Source organism: Atta colombica, unplaced genomic scaffold (genome assembly GCF_001594045.1).
Source record: "Atta colombica isolate Treedump-2 unplaced genomic scaffold, Acol1.0 scaffold162, whole genome shotgun sequence".
Classification (NCBI taxonomy): Eukaryota; Metazoa; Arthropoda; class Insecta; order Hymenoptera; family Formicidae; genus Atta; species Atta colombica.
The window spans coordinates 504331-528869 of record NW_017259253.1 but is presented as its reverse complement, the minus strand read 5'-3'; the positions used below and the strand labels follow the sequence as shown (position 1 = coordinate 528869).

At 30.2% G+C, this 24539-nt stretch overlaps 4 protein-coding genes across 4 annotated transcripts; all 4 read right to left on the bottom strand.

The window, feature by feature from the left end:
- Positions 1–766: 766 nt before the first annotated feature.
- LOC108685926 (odorant receptor 85c-like) lies at positions 767–2692 on the bottom strand. Its single transcript, XM_018190940.1, has 5 exons — positions 1869–2692; positions 1458–1557; positions 1244–1345; positions 900–1055; positions 767–820 (listed from the first exon to the last, which is right to left on the bottom strand). Exons 1-5 carry the CDS (start codon positions 2690–2692, stop codon positions 767–769), a joined length of 1236 nt encoding a protein of 411 aa, XP_018046429.1.
- Positions 2693–7846: 5154 nt separating this feature from the next.
- Positions 7847–11198, bottom strand: LOC108685937. Its single transcript, XM_018190953.1, has 5 exons — positions 10948–11198; positions 8563–8662; positions 8345–8452; positions 7979–8134; positions 7847–7900 (listed from the first exon to the last, which is right to left on the bottom strand). The coding sequence occupies exons 1-5, from the start codon at positions 11196–11198 to the stop codon at positions 7847–7849; spliced, it is 669 nt and encodes a 222-aa protein (XP_018046442.1).
- Positions 11199–16526: 5328 nt separating this feature from the next.
- Positions 16527–18398, bottom strand: LOC108685924 (odorant receptor 85c-like). The gene is made up of 5 exons (XM_018190939.1): positions 17581–18398; positions 17137–17236; positions 16925–17026; positions 16658–16813; positions 16527–16580 (listed from the first exon to the last, which is right to left on the bottom strand). Exons 1-5 carry the CDS (start codon positions 18396–18398, stop codon positions 16527–16529), a joined length of 1230 nt encoding a protein of 409 aa, XP_018046428.1.
- Positions 18399–21119: 2721 nt separating this feature from the next.
- Positions 21120–22928, bottom strand: LOC108685923 (odorant receptor 4-like). Its single transcript, XM_018190938.1, has 5 exons — positions 22258–22928; positions 21825–21954; positions 21637–21747; positions 21395–21550; positions 21120–21173 (listed from the first exon to the last, which is right to left on the bottom strand). The coding sequence occupies exons 1-5, from the start codon at positions 22926–22928 to the stop codon at positions 21120–21122; spliced, it is 1122 nt and encodes a 373-aa protein (XP_018046427.1).
- Between the last annotated feature and the right edge of the window lie 1611 nt (positions 22929–24539).

Genomic DNA, 24539 nt, shown 5'->3' with positions numbered 1-24539 from the left:
AATGGGTACTGAAAGAACGCATTGTACTTTATCCGCGGTGAACGCAATCACTAATCTTTATCACTGCCTATGGCAAGTAGTTATGGCAGCATGTGTGCGAATATATGACTTATTCCTGAGAGAAGGTATGTTGCTGTGTCAGCTAACCGTGCACAATCGATATTTACAGTATAACTTGTTGCATATAAAGTTCAATATAATGTGTAAGAAAGATAGGAAATGACTGAATAAATGGTGTCAGTATAAATCACATAAAAACACATTGAATTTTTAATTTGTGAAATATAATTCCATACATTAGAAGCTGTACTTTGTTCTACACATCGCTTTACTTGAATTTTTGTTTTAAATATCTCTACTAAAAACTTTATTTTATCTGATGTACTCTTGAGACAATATAAGTAAAATACAAATAATTACAAATTAAGATATTAATAGAAAATTAATATTAATATTAAGATTATTAAGATATTAAAAATAAAAAAAAATAAGAAAATAAGAGGGATTTTGTTAAGTGAATTTTAGCTAACATTTATGTTTAATATAAATATATAATATATAAAATATAAATGTGAAATACATTTTATTCTTTATATCAGAAATAATTTATCAACATTTAAAATTATTTTTTATTTTAATGGATTTATTGTTTTGTTGTAATTATTGTTTTTTTCTAAATTATTGTATTGCTAATTTGATATTATTATTCATTTTGCAATATAATTTATCAATCATCAGTATTATAAATTAACACCATGAAAAATTTTTAAGTAGTTAGTGTACGCAACATATTTAAATAGGCAACTGATGTCTTCATCACCTGTTTAATAAATGTTTATAAGTCATGCAATTAAAAATTTATTCGATAAAACTTATATTTAATTTATATAAATACTTACATCACCGAAACTGCTCATAGATAACTCAATGATATTCCCAGCAGTAAGTTTAATTGATGAATTGGACATCGCAATCATTAGTACAATAGCCAGAGCTTTCCTTCCTGGTAGACGATGCCAATTGATCATGTATGATGTTTCACTAACACTCTTGCACTATGTACAGGATTGATTTATTAATTTATTAAATGTATCAATGTTGAATCATGCCAATGATTCAACATTGATTTATTTCGTTTGAGCCTGAAGAAATTGATTAATTTTATTAAATGTATTATACATATGTATTTTGCGTTAGAAGCAGAAAAACTTTTGTTTTAATTTTTGGAGGTACGAAATCGTACCTGCTCGGCAACAAGTTCACCTATATAACAAAATACGAAAAGATTGAAGACGAAATTCATAAGCAGAATAATATATGTTATTGCAAAGCCGCCTTCCCATTCCTGCAATTAAAATTTTCTATTTTCGGAAACATATTTTTTGCATACATCATCGGTATTCTAATATTATTGCAGAAGAGTGAGTTTTGCCACATATTTTGCACCATGTGCCTACCATAATTGTGTAATATCCAAGGAAACATATGTTAAATGTACATCCTACAACTTCCACAAGAGATATCTGGTGCAATACTTTTTCTGTTAATTTTATAAAACTGCAAAATAATACATGTGGTTGGAAATACAATAATCAATTAATCAGAAAATTACAAATAAGAAAACAGTATAATTTTTATGCGATCATTTTTGTGCGAATGATTTTATCAATAAACTTTTCTTGTTTCTAAAAAAATATTACAATCGTAATGATAGTGTTCTAGCGAAAAACAAATGAGATGAATAATAGTTTAACACAATATTCTTCAAATGTTATTACGGGAAATTAAAAATTAAAATGGAATGAGAATTTTGAATATGCAACACATGTAAAAGAAGATAATTCTTATTTCTTGAATAGCGGACTTACTACAAAATTCGCACATGTTCTTGCATAATTATGGCCAGCCTATCGTCCACATTATTAGAAAAGTCCTCTCTCCCGTCCACTAAATGCACAATCCATTGCATGAGAACTTCCAGACGACTGTAAGCGTGTACTGCCAAAACGGCAGTCAAACTACAAGCAGCGGCCGCGACGGTTTGCGAAATGATACCTGATGCGAATTGAGTCCAAAAGAAAATCTCATTAATTGGACTGTGACGCGTATCAACGATAATCCTAGCGACCGGATACACCAGTGGCTGGTACGTCAGATTACTATTTTTGTCTGTAATCTTGCCCATGCCAATCGGCATGGCGATAAGATAGAATATGGCACCGCTGTACGTTAAGAACGCGTTGATCATTACAAGACAACGGCTGAATTTTGCGTTTTTAGTCATAATCGCGCGATCGTCGTGATACCACGTATTCCTCCAATCGATTTTGATATGCTCGATACATACACAAATATCTCTCCCATGAAGGGCTAGCGAGCAGTATTTCATGATAACCATTAGGCCAAAGGATAATGGTCCGGCGAACTTTAAGGTATTGTATGTATCTTGGACTTCGAGCACGACATAGAAGACGCACGGAATGAAGAGAAAAGCCATTATACCGAGATAAATCATGTTCATTAATACGCGCACATATTTCTTTATCGAAGAAGAGGATTTGAGTGAATTGGGCCAAATGCCAAGTGACTTCAGTAACCAACGGATCTGCTTAATACTTATCTGCGCGTATTTCTCATGATCATATCCGGTCACTACCAGATTTGATTTCTGAGTAAAGGATGATTTTTGCATCGTTAAAGCACGGAAGCTCAGGTAGTACTGAAAGGAAACTGAAAGTCGAGGACACGTAGTCACGTTAAGCGCTTGCGCGCTCAACTTCCTAGGAAAAAGCGATCAATCACGTCATGAAGTTAAAGGGTGCATTTTATAGTCATATTGACAATGAAGCGTAGGAAATTTTTTCTTCTTCTTCCTTGTATGATATATTTGTTACTATTTCGTGAATTATGTGTTCTCATGCAGTGGATTGTACATTTAGTGGACGGGAGAGAAAATTTTTCTAATAACGTGGAGCGGCTGGCCATAATTATGCAAGAACATGTGCGAATTTTACTAATTGTAAATCCGCTATTCAGGAAATAACAATTATCTTCTTTTATACATATTGCATATTCAAAATTTTCATTACATTTTTATTTTTAATTTCCCGTAAGACATATCTTCTTCCACGAGTATGTTTTGCGAAAGTAAGGATCATGATTTTCATTCTTCTTTCATAAATTTTTGTTTGAAGTAAAAATATTGCATATGTACTAGATTATATATACATATACATATATATAAAATTATATAATTACATGAATACATACGTATTAAATGAATCAATATTTTAAAATAAAATGATACTTTGAAATCCATTTAGAGAATTTAATTGTAAATAGTGTGAGAAAAAAGTTACAAAAATAAGAAGTATCACATTTTAGAATATGTGTCAAATGTTCATGCACCATCTTTTTATTTATTAAATCTGTATTTATTTCTTATTCTTTTTCTTTCTTTAATATCATACTAAATGATTAATTGATTTAAAAAATTACTAGTTCTAGATTTTTCATTATATGTTACAAAAATGTAGCTATAATTTGTACATTTTGAGTGTCAACATAGTTAATACACGTAACATGTTCAAATAAGCAATTTATGTGTAAATCACCTATTTAGGAAATTGCATAAATCATATGATTCGTGAATCAATTTAATTAATGATGTTTCATTTACTCTATCAAAAGTACTGATGGACAATTTGATATTGACAACGGTTGAATAAACGAATTTGATATAGCATTTATCAGAATGAGAGCAAGATATCCTTTTTTTCTGGCAGATAGACGATAGACGATACCAATCGTTCATATAGGATACTTTGTCAATCTTTTTGCACTGCGAGATTGTGTTTCCTCATTATGTCAATCGTATTTACTCTCACATAAAAAAAAAACTTAATTTTTGAAGTGCCGATAAATTTGAAATTTTGTAATGTTTAGCCATTATGAGAATATTAATATGTTTAATATAAAGAAATTTATAAAATTTTACGTTGGTAGTGTAGATATGCTTTCAAAGTAAGGATAAAACCTGTTGAGTAATGAACTGACCAATATAACAAAATATTGGGTATGGGAAAAAGTCGTGGCGATTTTTTAGTAAAATTAAAGTGTTTTTCTTAGAGTATTGAAATCAATTTATTTAAATCAAATATGCTTCATTATTTTCTATAATATTTTGTCATTTTTGGGACAGAGCCATAATTCCATCGCGATAGAACTTCTGTGGTTTCTGATCGAAAAACTGCTTCAATTTTCACAGGCCTCTTTTGAAGCTAGCTTTACATCATTAAGAGAGTTCTGCAGAGACCTAAATAAATGATAGTCTGAGGGTGCTATGTCAGGGTTATACGGATGCATTAAAACTTTCCAGCCAAGTTCTCGCAATTTTTGTCATCAAAAATGGTCGAGCGTTGTCATGATGGAAGACGACATCTCTCCTATTAATTCTAGCCGCTTCCTCTCAATTGCTTGATGTAATCTCTGCAGTTGTTCACAATAGAGTTCGGAATTAATTGTTTGATTGGACGATAACAGCTCATAGTGAACGATTCCCTTCCAGTCCCACCACACACACAACATCACCTTCTTCCTCGTCAATCCAGGTTTTGCGATTGCTTGCGCCTTCTCTCCTTTCTTTATCCATGATCTTTTTCTAGTTGGATTGTCGTAGGTAATCCATTTTTTATTACCAGTTATCATTCTCTTCAGAAATGACTCAATTTCATTCCGTTTCAGTAGCGTATCACAAATGTTCGGTCCATCATGTTCCTAACATTCAACTCGTGAGGAACCCAAATATCGAGCTTCTTTTTGTATCCAGCTTTGTGTAAATGATTTAAAACTGTTTTGTGGTCGATGCCTAGTTCCCTAGCAATCTCCACAGTGCTTATCACGCTTGACTTTTACCATGATTTCATCGGACTTTCAGTGATTGGTCGACGACCAATTGGATTGGAGCGAGGTTCATCTTTCACATCGAAATTCCCAGCACGAAAGCGAGCGATTTCCGTACTGCTGATTTTGATAGAGTATCTTCATCGTAAATAGTATCTTCAGCGTAAATTTTTTCACAAGCCTGTGCAGCATTCTTGCCTTTATCATAGTGATACTGCAAAATATAGCGAATTTTTTCCTTATTTATTTTCATTTTCAAAATAAAATAACTTTTCATCCACCGATTTCAATCTTTTTCGGCTCAAAACAAAGATTAAAATGTCACTTTTTAAACGCACGTCTAGTGTTGCCGATGCGATTAATAGTGCCGACTGCTGAACATTTAATGCGGGAAAAACGCCACGAACTTTTTCCCACACCCAATATATAGACATTGTATAAGGAACAAAACAAGAAAAATATAAATTAATATATAATACTAGTTTTATCTTTCCTTCAACGAAAACATTCTTATATATGAAAACACGTTATACATATTGCTAAAGATTTTGATTGTAATGCAATAATTTATAATTTTATTTAAAAAAAAATATACATTTTGCGACACGTATTTGTTACACAATATGCGTAACATCATAACATAATATCCACACAAATATATGTTTATCGTATAGCTTCCAATTTCCACGAAAGCTATTTCGCTTAAAGGGATGCTGGAGTGGTCAAATCATTGAGATTTCGCAAATAGATATAAATCTCCGAATTTACTGAACAGAATCAAAAATTCATTTACAGGGATTAAAGTAGACGCAAAATTTGGAAGTGCTGTAATAAGTTTTATAATAAAATCGGAAAAAGAAGTTAAAAATTTACATTTTTTTTCAATGTGTAGAGCTGTCATCTGACGTAGATGCTTCCTTAATACAAAAAGTTTTATTGTATAAAGTTTTATTGTATAAGTTTTATTGTATAAAGACATATCGTTGCGTTGGAAAAACAGCGATCTCTGGTGACTTCTCCTCAATAGAATCCTAAAGTCGTCTGTATTACCAACTAAACTATATAATTTTTGTATAACAAATATTTTTTTCTTTTTCACAGATTCGAAAATCTTTTTTCAGGATTAAAGTATATACGCATTAATATGTGTCTGCGAAGTGAAGTTTATATCAAGAACGATAAAAAATTTTTTTTAAGATTTCAATTTCGAAATTTTTTGTCATTCTCGGAATAAATTCCATCTTACATATACGTATTAATGTGTATATTTTAATTGTGGAAAAGGATTTTCGAATTTCTGTAAAAAAGGAAAAAAGTTAATAAAAATATATTATATATATAATATATTATGTTATATAATATTGTATTATATATATTGTTATACAAAAAATACGATTTCAATTTTGAAAAATCTTTTTTGTTTGTTCTCTGATCACAATTTCGCAAACTCAGGATTGTTCATATATGTCATACGCTTCCGAGGAAGGTATATCATTTGGTACGTACGACCTACAGAATTTCTGCATTAAGGAAATTTTTATCTGAGATGACAGCTGTGAGAGCTGAAATAAATTGAACCTTTAATTTTTTCCTCGATTTTTTTCGTCACATTTAATGAGGACGATGTTTATTTTATGCGTATTTTTATTGTATAAAAGGATTTGGCGATATAAATTCAATTCGGAGAAATTGGCAACCCGCAATTGTCGGTAATTTCCTGTTGGTTTAGAATCTTCTCAAACGATTGCTGTCTTTCTTTAGCATGTCTCATCATGTCTTAATGTTTTCTTCTTGCGATCTCTTCCTTTCGCCAATCAATCTTCATATGTTCAATAAATTTACGTATCTGATCCTTTTAACATAAAAATACGAGCAATAATGTATATTGTCCTTAAATCAGTGACTTGTAGGTTTCACGACCTATAGCTTTTAAACGAATCCTTTTATTCGAGAAAAATGTATCGTATTGAGAGTATCACAGTGAGAATTATCAAGGAGTGATTCGTTAATTTCAAAGTTTTCGACAAAATTTCGATCATCAATATCTAAACATCTACTGGTTTTAAGATTCAACAATTTAGTTGAAGACTCTAAATTATTACTTTATCTGTAAATATCTATTTTGGGTACAGGAACGCATTATATTATATCTGCGGTGCAGATATAAGTCTGAGTATGTCAATCAGTAGTCTTTACTACTGCCCATAGCAAATCAAGTAGTTACGGCAGTACGTGTGCGAACATATTCCTGAGAGAAAGTATATTGCTGTGTCGGCTGACTGTGCACAATCGATATTTACAGTATAACTTGTTGCATATAAAGTTCAATATAATATGTGTAAGAAAGATATAATAATATATATGTCAGGAAGATAGGAAATGATCGAATAAGTGGTATCAGTTATAAGTCACGTTACGTGAAAACACGTTTAATTTTTAATTAATTGTGAAATATATAGTTCCATACATAAAAGATATATCTGTTCTGCCTACTGACACATCGTATGTTTTACTTGAATTTTCGCTTTAAATATCTTTACTAAAAACTCTACTTTATATACTCTTGAGAAATATAAGCAAAATACAAATAATTATTAAAATCGCTTCAAATTAAAATATTAATAGGAAATTAATATTATGATTATTAATAGAATATTAAAAAAAAATAAGAAAATAAGAGCGATTTTGTTAAATAAATTTCGGCCAACATTTATGTTTATTATAAATATATAAAATATGTAAAATACATTATATAATTTATATGTATATGAGAAATAATTTATCAACATTTTTTATTTTTTTATTTTAATAAATTTATTGTTTTGTTCTAATTATTGTTTCTTTTTCTACATTATATATTGCTAGTTTGATATTATTATTTATTTTGCAACAAATACAATTTATATCAATTATCAGTATTATAATTTAATACCATAAAAAATTTTTAAGTAGTAAGTGTACGTAACATATTTAAATAGGCAACCGATGTCTTAATCACCTGTTTAATAAATATTTATAAGTCATGCAATTAAAAATTTATTCTATAAACTTACAATTAATTTATATAAATACTTACATCACCAAAACTGATCATAGATAACTCAATGATATTCCCAGCAGTAAGTTTAACTGATGAATTGGACATCGCAATCATTAGTATAACAGCCAGAGCTTTCCTTCCTGGTAGACGATGCCAATCGATCATGTATGATATTTCACTAACTCTCTTGCTCTACGTACAGGATTGATTTATTAATTTATTAAATGTATCAATGTTGAATCATTGGAATGATTCAACATTAATACATTTAATAAATTCAACATTGATTTATTTCGTTTGAGCCTGAAGAAATTGATTAATTTTATTAAATATATACATATGTATTTTGCTTTAGTAGCAGACAAAATTTTTATTTTAATTTTTGGCGGTACGAAATGGTACCTGCTCGGCAACAAGTTCACCTATATAACAAAATACGAAAAGATTGAAGGTGAAATTCATAAACAGAACAATGTATGTTATATATATTACAAAGTCGTTATCCCATTCCTGTAATTAATATATTTTATTTTCGGAAACATATTTTGCATACATCAACCGTATTCTAATATTATTGCAGAATAGTGAATTTTACCATACATTTTGTACGATGTGCCTACCATAATTGTGGAATATCCAGTGAAACATATGTTCAACGTACATCCTACAACTTCCACAAGAGATATCTGGCGTAATACTTTTTCTGTTAACTTAATAAAACTGCAAAATAATACACGTATGCTTGGAAATATAACAATCAATTAATCATGAAATTACAAATAAGAAAGCAGTATATAATTCTTATGATAATTTTTGTGCGAGTTATCAATAAATAAGCTTTTCTTGTTTTTAAAAAATTGCTACAATCATAATGATAGTAAATCCATAAAAAAATGGTCTATAATCGAACCAATTGAGATTAGAAATTGTATATCATAAATTTATTAAACAAAGAACATTAAGTAATGACATATAAAATTGTACGTTTCAAAACAAAATCCTTCTTCAGCAATAATTGAATAAAAGATCGATATCGAAAGATTGACATTTCGTATAATTCGTTGTGATGGTACATTTCAAATAGTTGCAACGGATAAGATATTTCCTTAAATCTTGAATTCTTGTTTCATAATGTGAGTGCATAATGGTGAAATTATTTTGGATAATATTCATTGCTAAAATTGACATGCAGATATGTTATCTAAATTGTTTTATATAAAATAATGATACAATATTATTAAAATGTTATCAATAAGTAATTGAAATGGAATTAAGATCTATATGAAGGAGGTCAAATAGAATTATGTCATTATTAAATTAATTGTCAAATGTTAAAACAAGATTAATTGGAACAGTAAAGATTAAGATTTACATATAAACCAGGAGATCAATTACAATAAAAACGTTTGAATTGGTTAAACGTTAAAATGATTGGTTATAAACATTAATAGACTGAGATCAAAATTGAAACCTATTTATTTTCATTAGACGTGTATTTTAATAGATAATAATTATTGTAAGATATGTCTAGATGCTCTGTATCTTTGTGTGAGTCATTTCCCTGTTTTCTGATACATCTCTGAGATCATCCGTTTTTATAATTGAATCCTGTATTTAAAATTGATACATCTTTCCAATCAAATTTGTGATTGTGATTTAATATGTGTTCAGTAACAGAATATTTACAGATGAGTCCCATCTGACTTTTGTGCTCATGCATACGCGTCTTCAATCGTTTCTTCGTCTGTCCCACGTAAGGTGCAGAGCAATCCTCACAATTGATCTTGTAAACGACATTTCGATTCTGAAATTTGTCTAATTTATTTTTTTGAACTCTAATAAATGAGCTTAATTTATTTAATTAACTATGTCCAATCGTGAACATTGCCCTGTTGAAAAACGAAATGACAGAGTTAGAGACTTTGGGTACATATGGTACCAGAAAAAGTTTTTTGACATTATTATTTTTAGTGTTCGAGATTAAATCGTCATTATCTTGTGAAAAATTGTAATTGAATTTATGTATTATTATTTGATTCTATTGTTGATGTAGTTGAAAATCAACGTCAAATATAACAATTATTTTTATTACATTAAAAGAATGATCACTAATTCAAAATTCTTTTGACGAAAGATAGTGTAAGAAAAGGATTACTCTGGCGACAACGTTGTAGATGGAGTCAATTTTATGAGAAATGGGATGATTTGATAGGAAGAATAAATATCTGTCTGAAAAAATTTTTTTGTGGTACCAATTAATAATAATTTTATTTTCGCGTTTAAGAAGGAGATAAAAACTAAGAGATCTATTATTTTCGATTTCCAATGTGAATTGAATTTTTTCGTAGATGCTATTGAAATTGATCAATATGTTATCAACTTGATCACTAGGTGCGGTCAAAACAATGTCATCTACATATCTGGAGTTAAAATATAGAATTAAAATTCAAAGAATTTAAAATCTTTTCTTTCAAATCTCGCAATACAAGTTCAGACAAGAAATAAGGAGAAACTCACATGGGTGCCGAATTTTAATTATAGGGTGCTCGTAAATTTTATTGTTGAATGTAAAGAAAATCGAAGAGAAAATAAATTTTAAAGTTTCAACAAATTCGTTCAATGGTTCGTTTTTAAAGTAATTAAATGCCTTTTTTTAATGCTACTGATTGCAAGATTTAAAGGAATATTCGTAAACATAGAGATCATGTATAACGAAATTAAAATTGAATTGTCTATTTCAGATTCATTATGTAATCTGTAAATCTCAAAATTATTATTTGCATGTGTTGCATTCTTTTCCACAATTGACCTGATGACTGAGTGTAAAAAGGCTGCTAAACATAATAATAATAGTATTATAGCGAAAAGAAAAGTATGAGATGATTAATAATTTAACACGATATTCTTCAAATGTTATTATAGGAAATTAAAAATAAAAATGAAAATTTTGAATATGCAACAAATATAGAAGAAGATGATTGTTATTTCCTGAATAGTGAACTTACTACAAAATTCGCACATGTTGTCGCACAATTATGGCTAGCCTCTCGTCCACGTTATTAGAAAAATCCTCTCTCCCGTCCACTAAATGCAAAATCCACTGCATGAGAATTTCCAGACGGCCGTAAGCATGTACTGCCAAAACGGCAGTCAAACTACAGGCAGCGGTCGCGACAGTTTGCGAAATGACACCCGATGCAAATTGAATCCAAAAGAAGATCTCATTAATTGGACTATAACGTGTGTCGACGATCATCCTTGCGACTGGATACACCAGTGGCTGGTACGTCAGATTACTATTTCTCTCTGTGATCTTGCCCATGCTCAATGGCATGGCGATGTGATAGAACGTAATACCGCCATACGCGATAAATGCGTTGATTATTATAAGGCGACGGCCGAATTGCGCGTTTCGAGTCATAATCACGCGATCACCATGATACCACGTATTCCTCCAATCAGTCTTGATGTGCTCGATACATATACGGACATCTCTCCCATGAAGGGCTAGCGAGCTGTACTTCATAGTAACCATCAGGCCAAAGGACAATGGTCCGGTGAACTTTAAGATATTGTATATATCTTCGACTTCGAGCACGACGTAGAAGACGCACGGAATGAAGAGAAAAGCCACCATACCGAGATAAATTACGTTCATTAACACGCGCACATATTTCTTTATTGAAGAAGAAGATTTGAGTGAATTGGGCCAAATGCCGATTGATTTCAGTAACCAACGGATCTGCTGTATATTTATTTGCGCGTCTTTTTCGCGATCGTAAACGGTCGTTGAATTTGATTTTTTAGTAGAGGGTGATTTCCGCATCATTAAAGCACGGAAGCTCAGGTAGTACTGAAAGGAAACTGAAAGTCGAGGACACGTAGTCACGTTAAGCGCTTGCGCGCTCAACTTCCTAGGAAAAAGCGATCAATCACGTCATGAAGTTAAAGGGTGCATTTTATAGTCATACTGACAACTACGAGAATTTTTTCTTCTTCTTCCTTGTATATATTGGTTATTATGTTCTGTGAATTATGTGCGTAACATAACCTGTTCCATGAGTATGTTTTGCGAGAAGAATCGGTAAGCATCGCGATTCTTCTTTTATGAATTCTTCATTGGAATAAAAATATTGCATATGTATAAATTCATACATATACATATTCATAAATTTAGATAATTAGATGAATATGTATATATATTAAATTTATTAATATTTTGAAATATAATGATCATATTTTGAAATTCATTAAAATAAAAAATTTAATTGTAAATAGTAAACGATAAAAAAATAGAAAAATAACACACGAAAGAAGTATCATATTGTAGAATAAATGTCAAAATTTATGCACACATCTTTTTATTTATTAAATCTGTATTTATTTCTTATTCTTATTCTTATACTTTCTTTAATGTCGTACTAATATGTTACATTTACAGAAATTACAGAAAAAAAAACATGATAATTATTTAATATAGAGAATTATCCTCCAATGATCTTGCCTTTGACATTGTTGTCAATGTCATGCCCCCGAGTGGCATAATATAATTAATAATTCCTTCTCCGCCAATTTGAATTTGGTTGTTTATTACCATTGATTCATGAGCTGAGAAGTCAGATCGTGTTGCAATTGAATGTGTATCGCGAATAATGCGATCAACCCGTATGCACTATAGTGTTGTTCATGATGAGGGATGAAAGACTGTAGCATACACAGAGACTGAAGCGTAAACAGGATACTGAGGTTAAATTTGATATCCAAATCCACAATCATATTTAAAAATGGACATAATAAATGACTTATTGCGACTATTTCATTGTTGATTACGTGATTTTCTCCTCGTTACAATGTAACAAAAAAATATCACCTTGCATGATGAATGCTTAAGAGAAGCTCCGAAATCATCAGAGATCGCGCCGCGCATTGACATGTCTTTAGCTGCGTTCTATTTCACACATGATGCGCATGATGCATCATTTACTCTTATTTAACATTCGAGAATGACAAGGATAAATAATGCAGCATGCGCATCATGCGTGAAACGCAACGCAACCTTTATATAATATCACATCAATGTCTCAACATTTACTTTATACGAAAGTTTTGCAACTGTACCTACGAATGAGTAATCCACAAATACATAGTTTGCACGGACAAACAACGTCGAATTCTTAGAATTAGATTTAAACTATATCGCGAATTTGTTATATGAAAATTGACACGAATGTGCGACTGAGAGTATCATAGGTTTCGTGAGAAATTGGTGTGATAATACATAAAGATATGTCGATGCGCTGGAAAAATAGCGACTTCTGGTGACTTCGTTAGAATTCGAGCTTCGCTTTAGAATTCCCTTAAATGCTTGCTACAATGCATTTTCTTCTAGTGTGTCTCATCATAGACGTATTCCATTTCACGCACGAAGAGATAGAAGACTAAATTTTAGTTATGAAAATGGGCTCGAAACACGGTGTCGAAAAACTCATGGAATATCAGGCCGATGTGGTTTTAGTGCCATAATGGCCTTGTGGGAAAAGTTGGAAGTATTGACTGTCATAGGTCATATACACATACATATGCATAGCCATAAATTATCGTTTTTTTAACTTATCGATCAAAAAACTTTGAAATTAAAAAGAATAAAAACGAATCTTGACAACTTTCCTTCTCAGAAATATATTCTACGCATGAAAATATACAAATGTACAGAATTACAGAAAAATAGGAAGAAAAATATTTATCAAATCCTTTAAGTTTTCTCCGACAGGAGCGCTCAAATTTCTGCCATAGCGTTTTCAACAGCGTGTTTCGAACTCATTTTTTTCGTGATCGGATTTGAGTTTAGTCTTATTCTTGTATGCCTTCCAACAAGAGACACAAATGACACGCTGTGATACAATCATGGATCATTACATCCTTGTTGTTTGCCAAACAACAAGGATGTAATGATGATGTTGTTAAACAAAGGTCACATGATCACTGTATCGCACTATGTCGCTTGTTGGAAGGCACATCTTAATATTCCATGGTTTCACGCATGATTACGGTGACCATACCTTTATTGAAAAGTCTTTTATTTCAGATAGCTATCATTTAAATTTATTTGTATCTTCAAAATTCAATTTTGTCCTTTATTTTCCAATATTATCCTTTATTTTGACATTACGGGAAATTCTTTTCTAACTAGCGTTCCAATGTTTGTATATAATATTATATTAATGAACAAATTTTTATGGAAAATATTTTACAGTTTTATACATATAAATACACTTTGTTTTTGTTAATTATATTTCTTAATTTTTTACATTAAATTCAAACTAGAGTTGCTTTCATTTTTTATTCTTTCGAACTTTTTATTATTTCAGATCAAGGATTTGTTCCAATACAGTCGAATCAGTTTCAAATTATCAGAAAATTGCGCATTATCTCAATTTGATTAGTAGCACTGTGCAATAAAATTCTATATGCACAGATTCTTGATAGTTAAACCGATTTGAAAACATGTAGGAAGAAAACTCTAAAATTTTCAGATTTGTCCTTCATTTTTTTAAAGAAAATATGGTTACCACATGCATGATGCATCATTTATCCTTGTTTAACATTCGGTGAACAACAAGAGTAAATGATGCATCATGCATGAAACGAATGCACTCCTTGTCTTAATGATGATAAAAAAAAATCTCTCTCCTTGCGATCTCTTCCATTCGCTAATCAATCTTCATTTGTTCGATAAATTTACGTATCCTTTTAACATAAATATGAGCAATAATTTATACCATCTTTAAGCCAGTAAATTGTAGATTCCATGGCCTACAGTTTAAACGAATATCCTTCTCTTCGAGAAGAATATACCGTAAAGAGAGTATTACAGTGAGAGTTATCGAGGAGTAATTCATAAATTTCAGAATTTTCGATAAAATCTTCTTGAGCAAGCTCTAAAGCTCTCTCAAGCTCTAAACATTTACCGATTTTAAAATCCATCAATTTAGGTGAAGGCTGTAAATTATTATTTTAAATATAAATATTTTTAGACTGGTACGAAAGAACGCACTGTACTTTATCTGTGGTGAGCGTGTCAATCATTAGTCTGTACTAGAGATCCTACAATCAAAGTTTGATGAATAGACCAAAAATGGCGAATAGAAAGAGATAATAGATGTTACTTTCTCGTATGAACGCATACGCAAAAAATATTAGAATGCGTGATAGGCAATACGTGACAATACTTGAAGAAACCAATTGAGTTGATCAATTGGCTGAATTATAATTTATTAATTTTCTCTTTGTCCAAGGTCTCGGAACGATTTCTAATCTCTTTGACACAGGTTTTAGGATGGTCAATATGATATTACAAATGCTTTAAAGCATTTTTCGATAAATCAATTTGTAAAATTCTTTTTTCTCATTGATCCATCAAATGCTTCAAAGCATTTATAGCCTTACTCATCTGCTTGTATAGTTATCTATCTCTTTCTTTCCTTCGCACTCGTTTTCCGAGAATGTACGGAGCTATCCGAAGAATACCGAGTGAACCAAAATCACAGAATCAATTAGAAATGGTGTCCGCTTTCGCCAAATTCTGATTACAGGATCTTTACTACTGCCTATAGCAATTTAAATACGGCGGTACATATGCGAACATATGACTTATTCTTGACAGAAAAAAACGTAGCTGTGTCGGCTGACTATACACAATCGATATTTATAGTATAACTTGTTGCATATAAAGTTCAATATAATGTGTAATAAAAATAGAGGATATAGAGATAATAAAGATAAAGAGAAGATGATCGAATAAGAAGATGATTGCTGTCAGTTATAAGTCATGTGAAAACATGATAAATTTTTTATCCACGAAATATAATTTTTTACGTTAGAAGATTAAAAGATGTCTTTCGTTCTGCATACTAGCACATCATATGCTTACTTGAATTTTTGCTTTAAATATCTCTATTTAAAATTCTGTTTTATCTGATATACTCTTGAGTACTCTTGAGACAAAATATAAGTAAAATACGAATAACTATTCGCTCCCAATTAAAATAATAAAAAATCAATATTAAGATTAAATGTTTACAGAAAAAAAAAGAAAATAAAAGCAATTTTATTAAATGAATTTTATTAAATGAATTTAGTTAACATTTATGTATAAATATATAAATTTATTATAAATATATAAAAAACATTTATTATAAATATATAAAATACATTTTTATATTTGTTTGTATGTGGGAAATAATTTATCAACATTTTAAAATTTGTTATTTTAATGAACCGTTTTTTTCTAAATAATTATGAAATTGTAGTAGAGAAATATTTACATTCATCGCACAAAGTGAACTAGAAGTTATTTTAAAAACCTAAGTATAAAAGACGTATTAGATTCTTGAATTAGTATTAATTTAATGCTTCTTACTTATTAAATCTGTATTCGAAGCTTCATTTCTTCTTTTATTTTCATGTAAAGATTGATTAATTGATATATTGGTATTTTATAAAATTAACTGGTTTGATATTATTATTTATTTTGCAACAAATACAATTTACATCAATTATCAGTACTGTAATTTATGAAAAATTTTTAAGTAGTAAGTGTACGTAACATATTTAAATAGGCAATCGATGTCTTAATCACCTGTTTAATAAACGTTTATGAGTCATGCAATTAAAAATTTATTCTATAAAACTTATAATTAATTTGTAAATACTTACATCACCGAAACTGATCATAGATAACTCAATGATATTCCCAGCAGTAAGTTTAACCGATGAATTGGACATCGCAATCATTAGTATAATAGCTAGAGCTTTCCTTTCTGATAGACGATACCAATCGATCATGTATGAAACCTCACTAACTCTCTTGCACTATATACAGGATTGATTCATTAATTGATTAAATGAATTACACTCAAATTATTTTTGCATTTGCAATAATAAAACTTTTTATTTTAATTTTGGCGGTAATCCAAATCATACCTGCTCGGCAACAAGTTCACCTATATAACAAAATACGAAAAGATTGAAGACAAAACTCATAAGCAGAATAATGTATGTTATTGCAAAGCCGTTTTCCCATTCCTGCAATTAAAATTTTCTATTTTCGAAAACATATTTTGCATACATCATCCGTATTCCAATATTATTGCAGAATAATTGGTTTTGCCACATATTTTACACAATGTACCTACCGTAATTGTATAATATCCAAGGAAACATATGTTGAGCGTATTTCCTACAACTTCCACAAGAGATATCTTGTGCAATATTTTTTCTGTTAACTCTATAAAACTGCAAAATAATACACGTACGTGAATGGAAATATGTATAACAATTAATTAATCATAATATTACAAATAAGAAAACAGTATATAATTTATATAATCATTTTTGAGTGTTTCAAAACAATAAATTTTTCTTGTTTTAAAAAAAATGTTATTACAACGTAATGATTAGCATTATAGTGAAAAGAAAAGCATTATTGCACAAGTATTATTGTAGATAAATTGTAGACCAGAGATGATTAACAGTTTACAACTTATTTTTTAAATGTACGAGAAATTAAAATAATGAGGATATTGAATATGCAACACATTTAAAAGAGATAATTGTTATTTTCTGAATAGCGGACTTACCATAAAATTCGCACATGTTCTCGCACAATTATGGCCAGCCTCTCGTCTACGTTATTAGAAAAGTCCTCTCTCCCGTCCACTAAATGCACAATCCATTGCATGAGAACCTCCAGACGACTGTAAGCGTGTACTGCCAAAACGGCAATCAAACCACAGGTAGCGGTCACAGCGGTTTGCGAAACGACAGCCGACACGAACTGAGTCCAAAAGAAAATCTCATTTATTGGACTATGACGCGTATCGACAATAATCCTTGAGACCGGATACGGCAATGGTTGGTACGTCAGATTACTCTCTGTAATCTTGCCCATGCTAATCGGCATGGCGATGTGAAAGAATATGGCACCGCTGTACGCGAAGAACCCGTTGATCACTATGAGACGACGGCCGAATTCCGCGTTTTTAGTCATAATCGCGCGATCGTCGTGATACCACGTATTCCTCCAATCGATTTTGATATGCTCGATACATACACGGATATCTCTTCTACAAAAGGCCAGCGAGCTGTACTTCATGATAGTCATCAGGCAAAAGGATAACGGCCCAATGAACTTCAAAGTATTGTATATGTCTTCGACTTCGAGCACGACGTAGAAGACGCCCGGAATGAAGAGAAAAGCCATTATACCGAGATAAATTATGTTCATTAGCACGCGCACATATTTCTTTATCGAAGAAGAGGATTTGAGTGAATTGGGCCAAATACCAATTGACTTCATTATCCAACGGATCTGCTGAATACTTAGCCTCGCGTATTTCTCATGATCATAAACGGTCGCTACTGGATTTGAATTCTGAGTGCAGGATGATTTCCGCATCATTAAAGCACGGAAGCTCAGGTAGTACTGAAAGGACCGAAAGTCGAGAATACGTAGTCATATCAGGCGCTTGCGCATTCAACTTCCAAGGAAAGAGCGATCCACGTCATGAAGTTGAGGGGTGCATTTTATAGTCATTCTGATAACCACGAAGGGTAAGAGAGGATTTTTTCTTCCTCTTCCTTGTGTGATATATTAGTTACTGTATTGTGAATTAGATACGTAAGGCATATAACTTCTTTCACGAGTATGTTTTGCGAGAAGAATTGCGGTAAGGATCGCGATTCTCATTCTTCCTTTATAAATTTTTCTTTGGAATATAAATATTGCATATGTACGAAATCATACATATACATTTTCATAAAATTAGATAATTAGATGAATATGTATACGTTAAATGAATTAATATTTTGAAATATAATGACTATACTTTGAAATTTATTAGAATTGAAATTTATTAGAATTTAAATAGAAAAAAAATTAGTAAAATAAGACACGAAAGAAGTATCACATTTTAGAATAAATGTCAAAGTTCACGCACATCTTTTTATTTATTAAATCTCTATGTATTTCTTATTCTTATTCTTTCTTTAATGCCATACTGAATGCTTAATTAATTTTATAAAATTACTAGTTTCATATTTTTTATTGTATCTACAGAAATGTAGTTATAATTTGTACACAGGAAAAACAATATGGTTGGTCTGCACAGAATCTAGTGATGCTAACCAAATTAAATAGTAAAATATGGAACAACTATTTATGTGGTTGCTTGAACTACAGTACAATAGTTAAGTTAATTTATATTGCAGCAATAACGGCATTTCACGTATACATATTTTTGTAAGTGTGGTGAATCACTTTGGTGGTACTTTTGTTTTTCGAAATTGCAACCTAATTTATAGCATGATTAAATAAGAAATTAATTCTTATTAATAATTTAATTTTTATTATTTTAATATCATACTTTATAATGTCACGGTTGACGCAATTATAGATATATAACTTATCTATAGTAAATAATCTCCTAATTAAGTTTTGGTTTTCAGATCGCGCCTGCTAAATATTGATGTAATTGACACATCAAATTAAACAAATCATATCAATTATATACATTTCTATTATATAAAGATTTTATTATATAAAGAGAAACTAGGATGATGTTTCTATATTGCTCATAACTAAATATTTTTAATTATGTAAGCTATATCTTTTTTTTCCTTGTACATTTTGAGTTGTCTATATAGTTAATGCACGTAATATGTTCAAATAAGCAACTGATATATTAATCACCTATTTAGAAAAATGACACATAAGTCATATGTTTCATGAATCAATTTAATAAATGATATTTTATTTACGCTATCAAAAGTACTAATGGATAGTTCGATATTTTTCTAGCAGACGATACCAATCGGTCATGTAGGATACTTCGTCGATTTTTTGTACTACAAGATTGTATTTCCTAGTTATGTCAATCATATCACTTTACAAAAAACTTTAAAAAAAACTTAATTTTCATAGTACAGATAAATTTGAAATTTTATAATGTTTATTACGAAGAGAGCGAGTGTGGCAGCACGAGCAGACAGCGCACTTATCTGCTATGTTAGAGATCTCGAGATTCGATTTCTGATAAACCCAACAATATTTTCATACATTTGTATCTCCTCTCGAAAAGAAGTGACAACCGAGAGTATCTTTATCAAAAATGCTTCTCTAACAAAATTTTGACGTTCGGAATCGACGTTAAAAAATATAAGTCCCATATGTGTATAATCATATAGTTCAATATAGCGTGCGCACCACAGGTATGCATATGAAAGAAGTCATTACGCTCGATTACGAGCAACAGGATTAATTGTAAAAAGAATTGTTTATTAGCCATTAATACTTTTAATATAAAGATTTTAATAAAAATTATATAAAATATATAAAATTTAATTTACTTTAGTAGTACAGAGATACTTTTAAAGTAAAGACAATATCATTGTGCATTGACAATATCCATCAGAGACTGAACATTTTTGGGATAATATATATATGGAGGCAAGAATACATATTCATTCTCTACCTCTAAAGCATTACGTATTTTTAGATAATGTAATTACTACAACTTGATTGACGTTGCTTGATAGATAGTCGTATTATATAAAGAAAAAACTAAAATATATAATAAAGAATATTATTTACTATTTTATTGACAAGAAAAGGATTATCCTTTAATTGATATTAAAATGTGTGAGAAAAGTTCTTGATTCGCAATGAAACATTTAAAATACATTTAAAACCTAGAAACAAAAAATTATAATAATAATCGATAAAATATTAATTTTTACTTCTACTTCTCAACTATGATCAAATAATAGAATGAATTTTCTATAACTTAACTTACTGATAAAGCCCATACAGTGATGCTAACTGAATTATTATTATACATCGAGACATTAATTCTATGCGTATACTCATTATCACCTCTACTATATAATACAAAATCTAAGCATAGAGGCATTTATACTCATATTAATTTTTTCTAATTTCTATCGTAATGCATCCGTTATCATATATGTGCTTGTATGTTTATATGTGTGGATTAGATTTGTATTAGGTTTACGTATGAAATACACATAATTTCTATATGAAAAATTTTATATATTTTTTAATATATCTAAATAGAGAATATTACAAATATTCATATTTTACTATTTACATTCATAGCATTTACATAGTCAAAGTTCGAAGCATATTTAAATATGCGACCGACGTTTTAATTACCTAAAATGTTTAGTAATTAATTTTGCATTTTAATAAGTTTTATACATATGCATATTAGTAATATAAAATGGCATAACTTCATTTTAAACATTATATTTAAAATAAAGTTATGCAATTTTATATTACTTTTTGCAATAATATTTTTAGCAATAAAAAATATATTAAATATACTAAATTTTAATTTTATTAAAAGTTATATTTATAATTTTCATAATACTTACAACACCGAAAGTCTGGATAGACATATGAAATATTTTTCCAGCCGTGATTTTGGTAACAATTCTTGATCGCAAGATTATTAAAATAAGACCAAGAATGATTTTATGTGGTAATTTATACCAATCCGTCATATAAGCTACTTCACCAACTTTTTTACACTATGAATCCAAGTGTGAATAATATTTGAATTGCAGATAAACATATAAGAAAAGCTTTTGAAATGGAACACAATTACTTTATGTACCTGATCCGACACGAGTTCGCCAATGAAGCAAAATATGAAGATATTAAACATCATTGCTGTTAATACCATGATATATGTTATTATAGTGTTTATACTCTCTTCATGCCATTCCTGGAAGAATATACAAGTTATACAAAGTAAGCAGCATTTATAATATAGATGTAGTAACGATATATACAATCTGTCACATATTCACCTTTCTTAAATTTTAAGCATACCGTAATGGTGTAATATCCTAACATGCACAAGTTGAATGTACACCCGATTAATTCCACAAAACATATCTCACTCATAATTGCCTCCAAATGTGAAAGAAACCTGCAATCGACACATCCAGCAACAGCCGCGACGTTAAAGACACACAATTTTTTTATCCGAATATCTTACAGCCGCGATAGTTACAATTCTGCAAATATGATATATTTAGAAAAAAAATATTAGATAATTTTTCCACATATTACTTTTTTTTGGCACTTTTTTCAGATAAAAATTACGTTTTACGAGAAATTAGTTTTAAAAATTATTCAAGAATCAGTCAAAGTTTATAAAATATACAACCGTATCATTTCTCGTAGAGAATTAAAATTTATTTGTACATAATCTTTTAAAATTAGTTTTTACCTCAAGGCTCGCAGGTGATGCTCCACAATGTTTGCCAGTCTCAGCTGAAAGAGATCTTGTCGCTCGGTGACGAGTTCTTCGAGATGTAACATCACGACATTGAGTTGACCGGATGCATGCATCGCGAAAACCGCGGCGAGACCGCAGGCACCGATCGTGATGTTATTTACCACGATGGTCGAAAGACACTGCAACGCGAGCACGATCTCATATACTGGACTAAGTCTGGTGTCTACGATTTTGTTGAAGGATGGACAAGGTAGACGACCTGTTTCAATTGTCTTGTTGCCGATTTTCACGGATATCCGTGACATTCCTCTCGCTATGTTGTAACAAATAACGCCACCTTGCAGGATAAGCGCGCAAATGCCCGCTATAACGCGTCCCACTCTCGCGTTTCGTAGCATTAATTCCCGATCATATTTTTTCTTCACCATCCGCCAATCGGTCTCCATGTGCTCTATAGACGTACGTATCCGATTATTATGGTGCAAGAGCGAGCAGTAATTAATTCCACCCATCAGAATATGACTCGTAGGTCCAATAGCCTTGAGTCTCAAACGGAAATCCTTTTCTTCAAATAATATATATAATACAGCAGATATCACGGTAAAAGCTATTAATGAATGACATATTATTCGCAAGATATTTATTAATACAGTCTTAATCATTGAATTTGTTTGTATTTCTGGCCAAGCGCCTATCGATTTCAAAAACCAACGATTTAACTGTAAACTATAATCATTGTCTTGTTTGTAATTGTTCACAATGATCTCGCTAGAAACGCGCTTCATAGTCGATTCATAGACAACGCGCCAGGTACTGATAGTACGGGCTATAATCCTACTACTTGATTTTTCAAGTGGTTATGCCAGCGCCTGCGCGGACATGCGAGGAGAGAGAACAAATTTGTACGCCATCCAGCTGAGACAGACTATAATCGATACTTATAGCTACTAGTTGCACGAAATCACATGAATTGTACGAGACATCTGAACACAATTCATGGGATAGCTTGGTCAACAAAGATAATCAAATTCGCAGTTATTTTTATTTAACGAGTAGTATTCTTAATGTAAATTATATTAGGCAAAAGTGTGACGTCTTTTGGTAGTTTATATTACACTTTAGCTGATGACTTAAAAGTTATATCTTGTTTGTTATACACATAAAAATGTATTATTAATAAGACAAAACATAAAATGGGATATATAGCATAATGACATTATTGAGAAGAAAAAAATATACTTATTAATATCATAGAATCAGCTATATCATTACATTGATTATTCATTTGAATATCTTGTTATCTGGCTTTTATGTCATATACATCTAGATTTTGTTATGTCGCTACTATTCTGAGTATATTTAAATACGCAAATGATGTTTTCATGACCTGAAACAATTATAGTTGATAGATTCATCTTAATAATCTTTGCGCATTTTTTATGTAATAATTTTTAGATCTTTTTAGACGCATGTATTAGAATATTAAAAAATTATAAGCAATATAAACACTCAATATAATAAACATTAAGACATATAAATAGTTAAAAGTTCATATATAAAAGTACATATATAAAAATAGTAAAATATTTTAAACAATTTTATGGAAATTTATAAAAACAAATCTGCCTCGAAATATTATAAAAAAATGTTAATACACTATTTAGATAAATTTACATCTTCAAAACTTGCAATAGATAACTGAACTATTTTTCCGGCGGTTATTTTAATAATGGCATTTGATCTTAAAATTATTAGAATTAGGTCGATTGCTATTTTATGATGTAATCGATACCACTCTGTCATGTATGTCATTTCTCCTATTTTTTAACACTATACAAACTGTAATTTGATCTACGTTTTTACGTCATAATTTTATTTTAAATTATTAGAATAAAAGAGACAAAAATTTAAATAATACAAATATATATATGTATATATGCAACTACCTGGTCCGTGAGGATTTCAACAACACAACAAAATATAAAAATTGCATGACATACTTATTAATATAGTAAAGTACGTAAGCAAATTTTTAGTATCGTACAATTTCCATTCCTATAAATATATATAATCATCTCATAAATAAATACACACATACACACACATACATACACACACGCGTGCATACATACACGCACACGCACGAACACAGATTTATTTTGCAGTTATTACAACGGTTTGATGTGATATCAGCATATCGTAATCATATAATATCCGACCATGCAGTAGTGATATTCCATATTCCAATAATTCAACGAGACATATTTGATGCA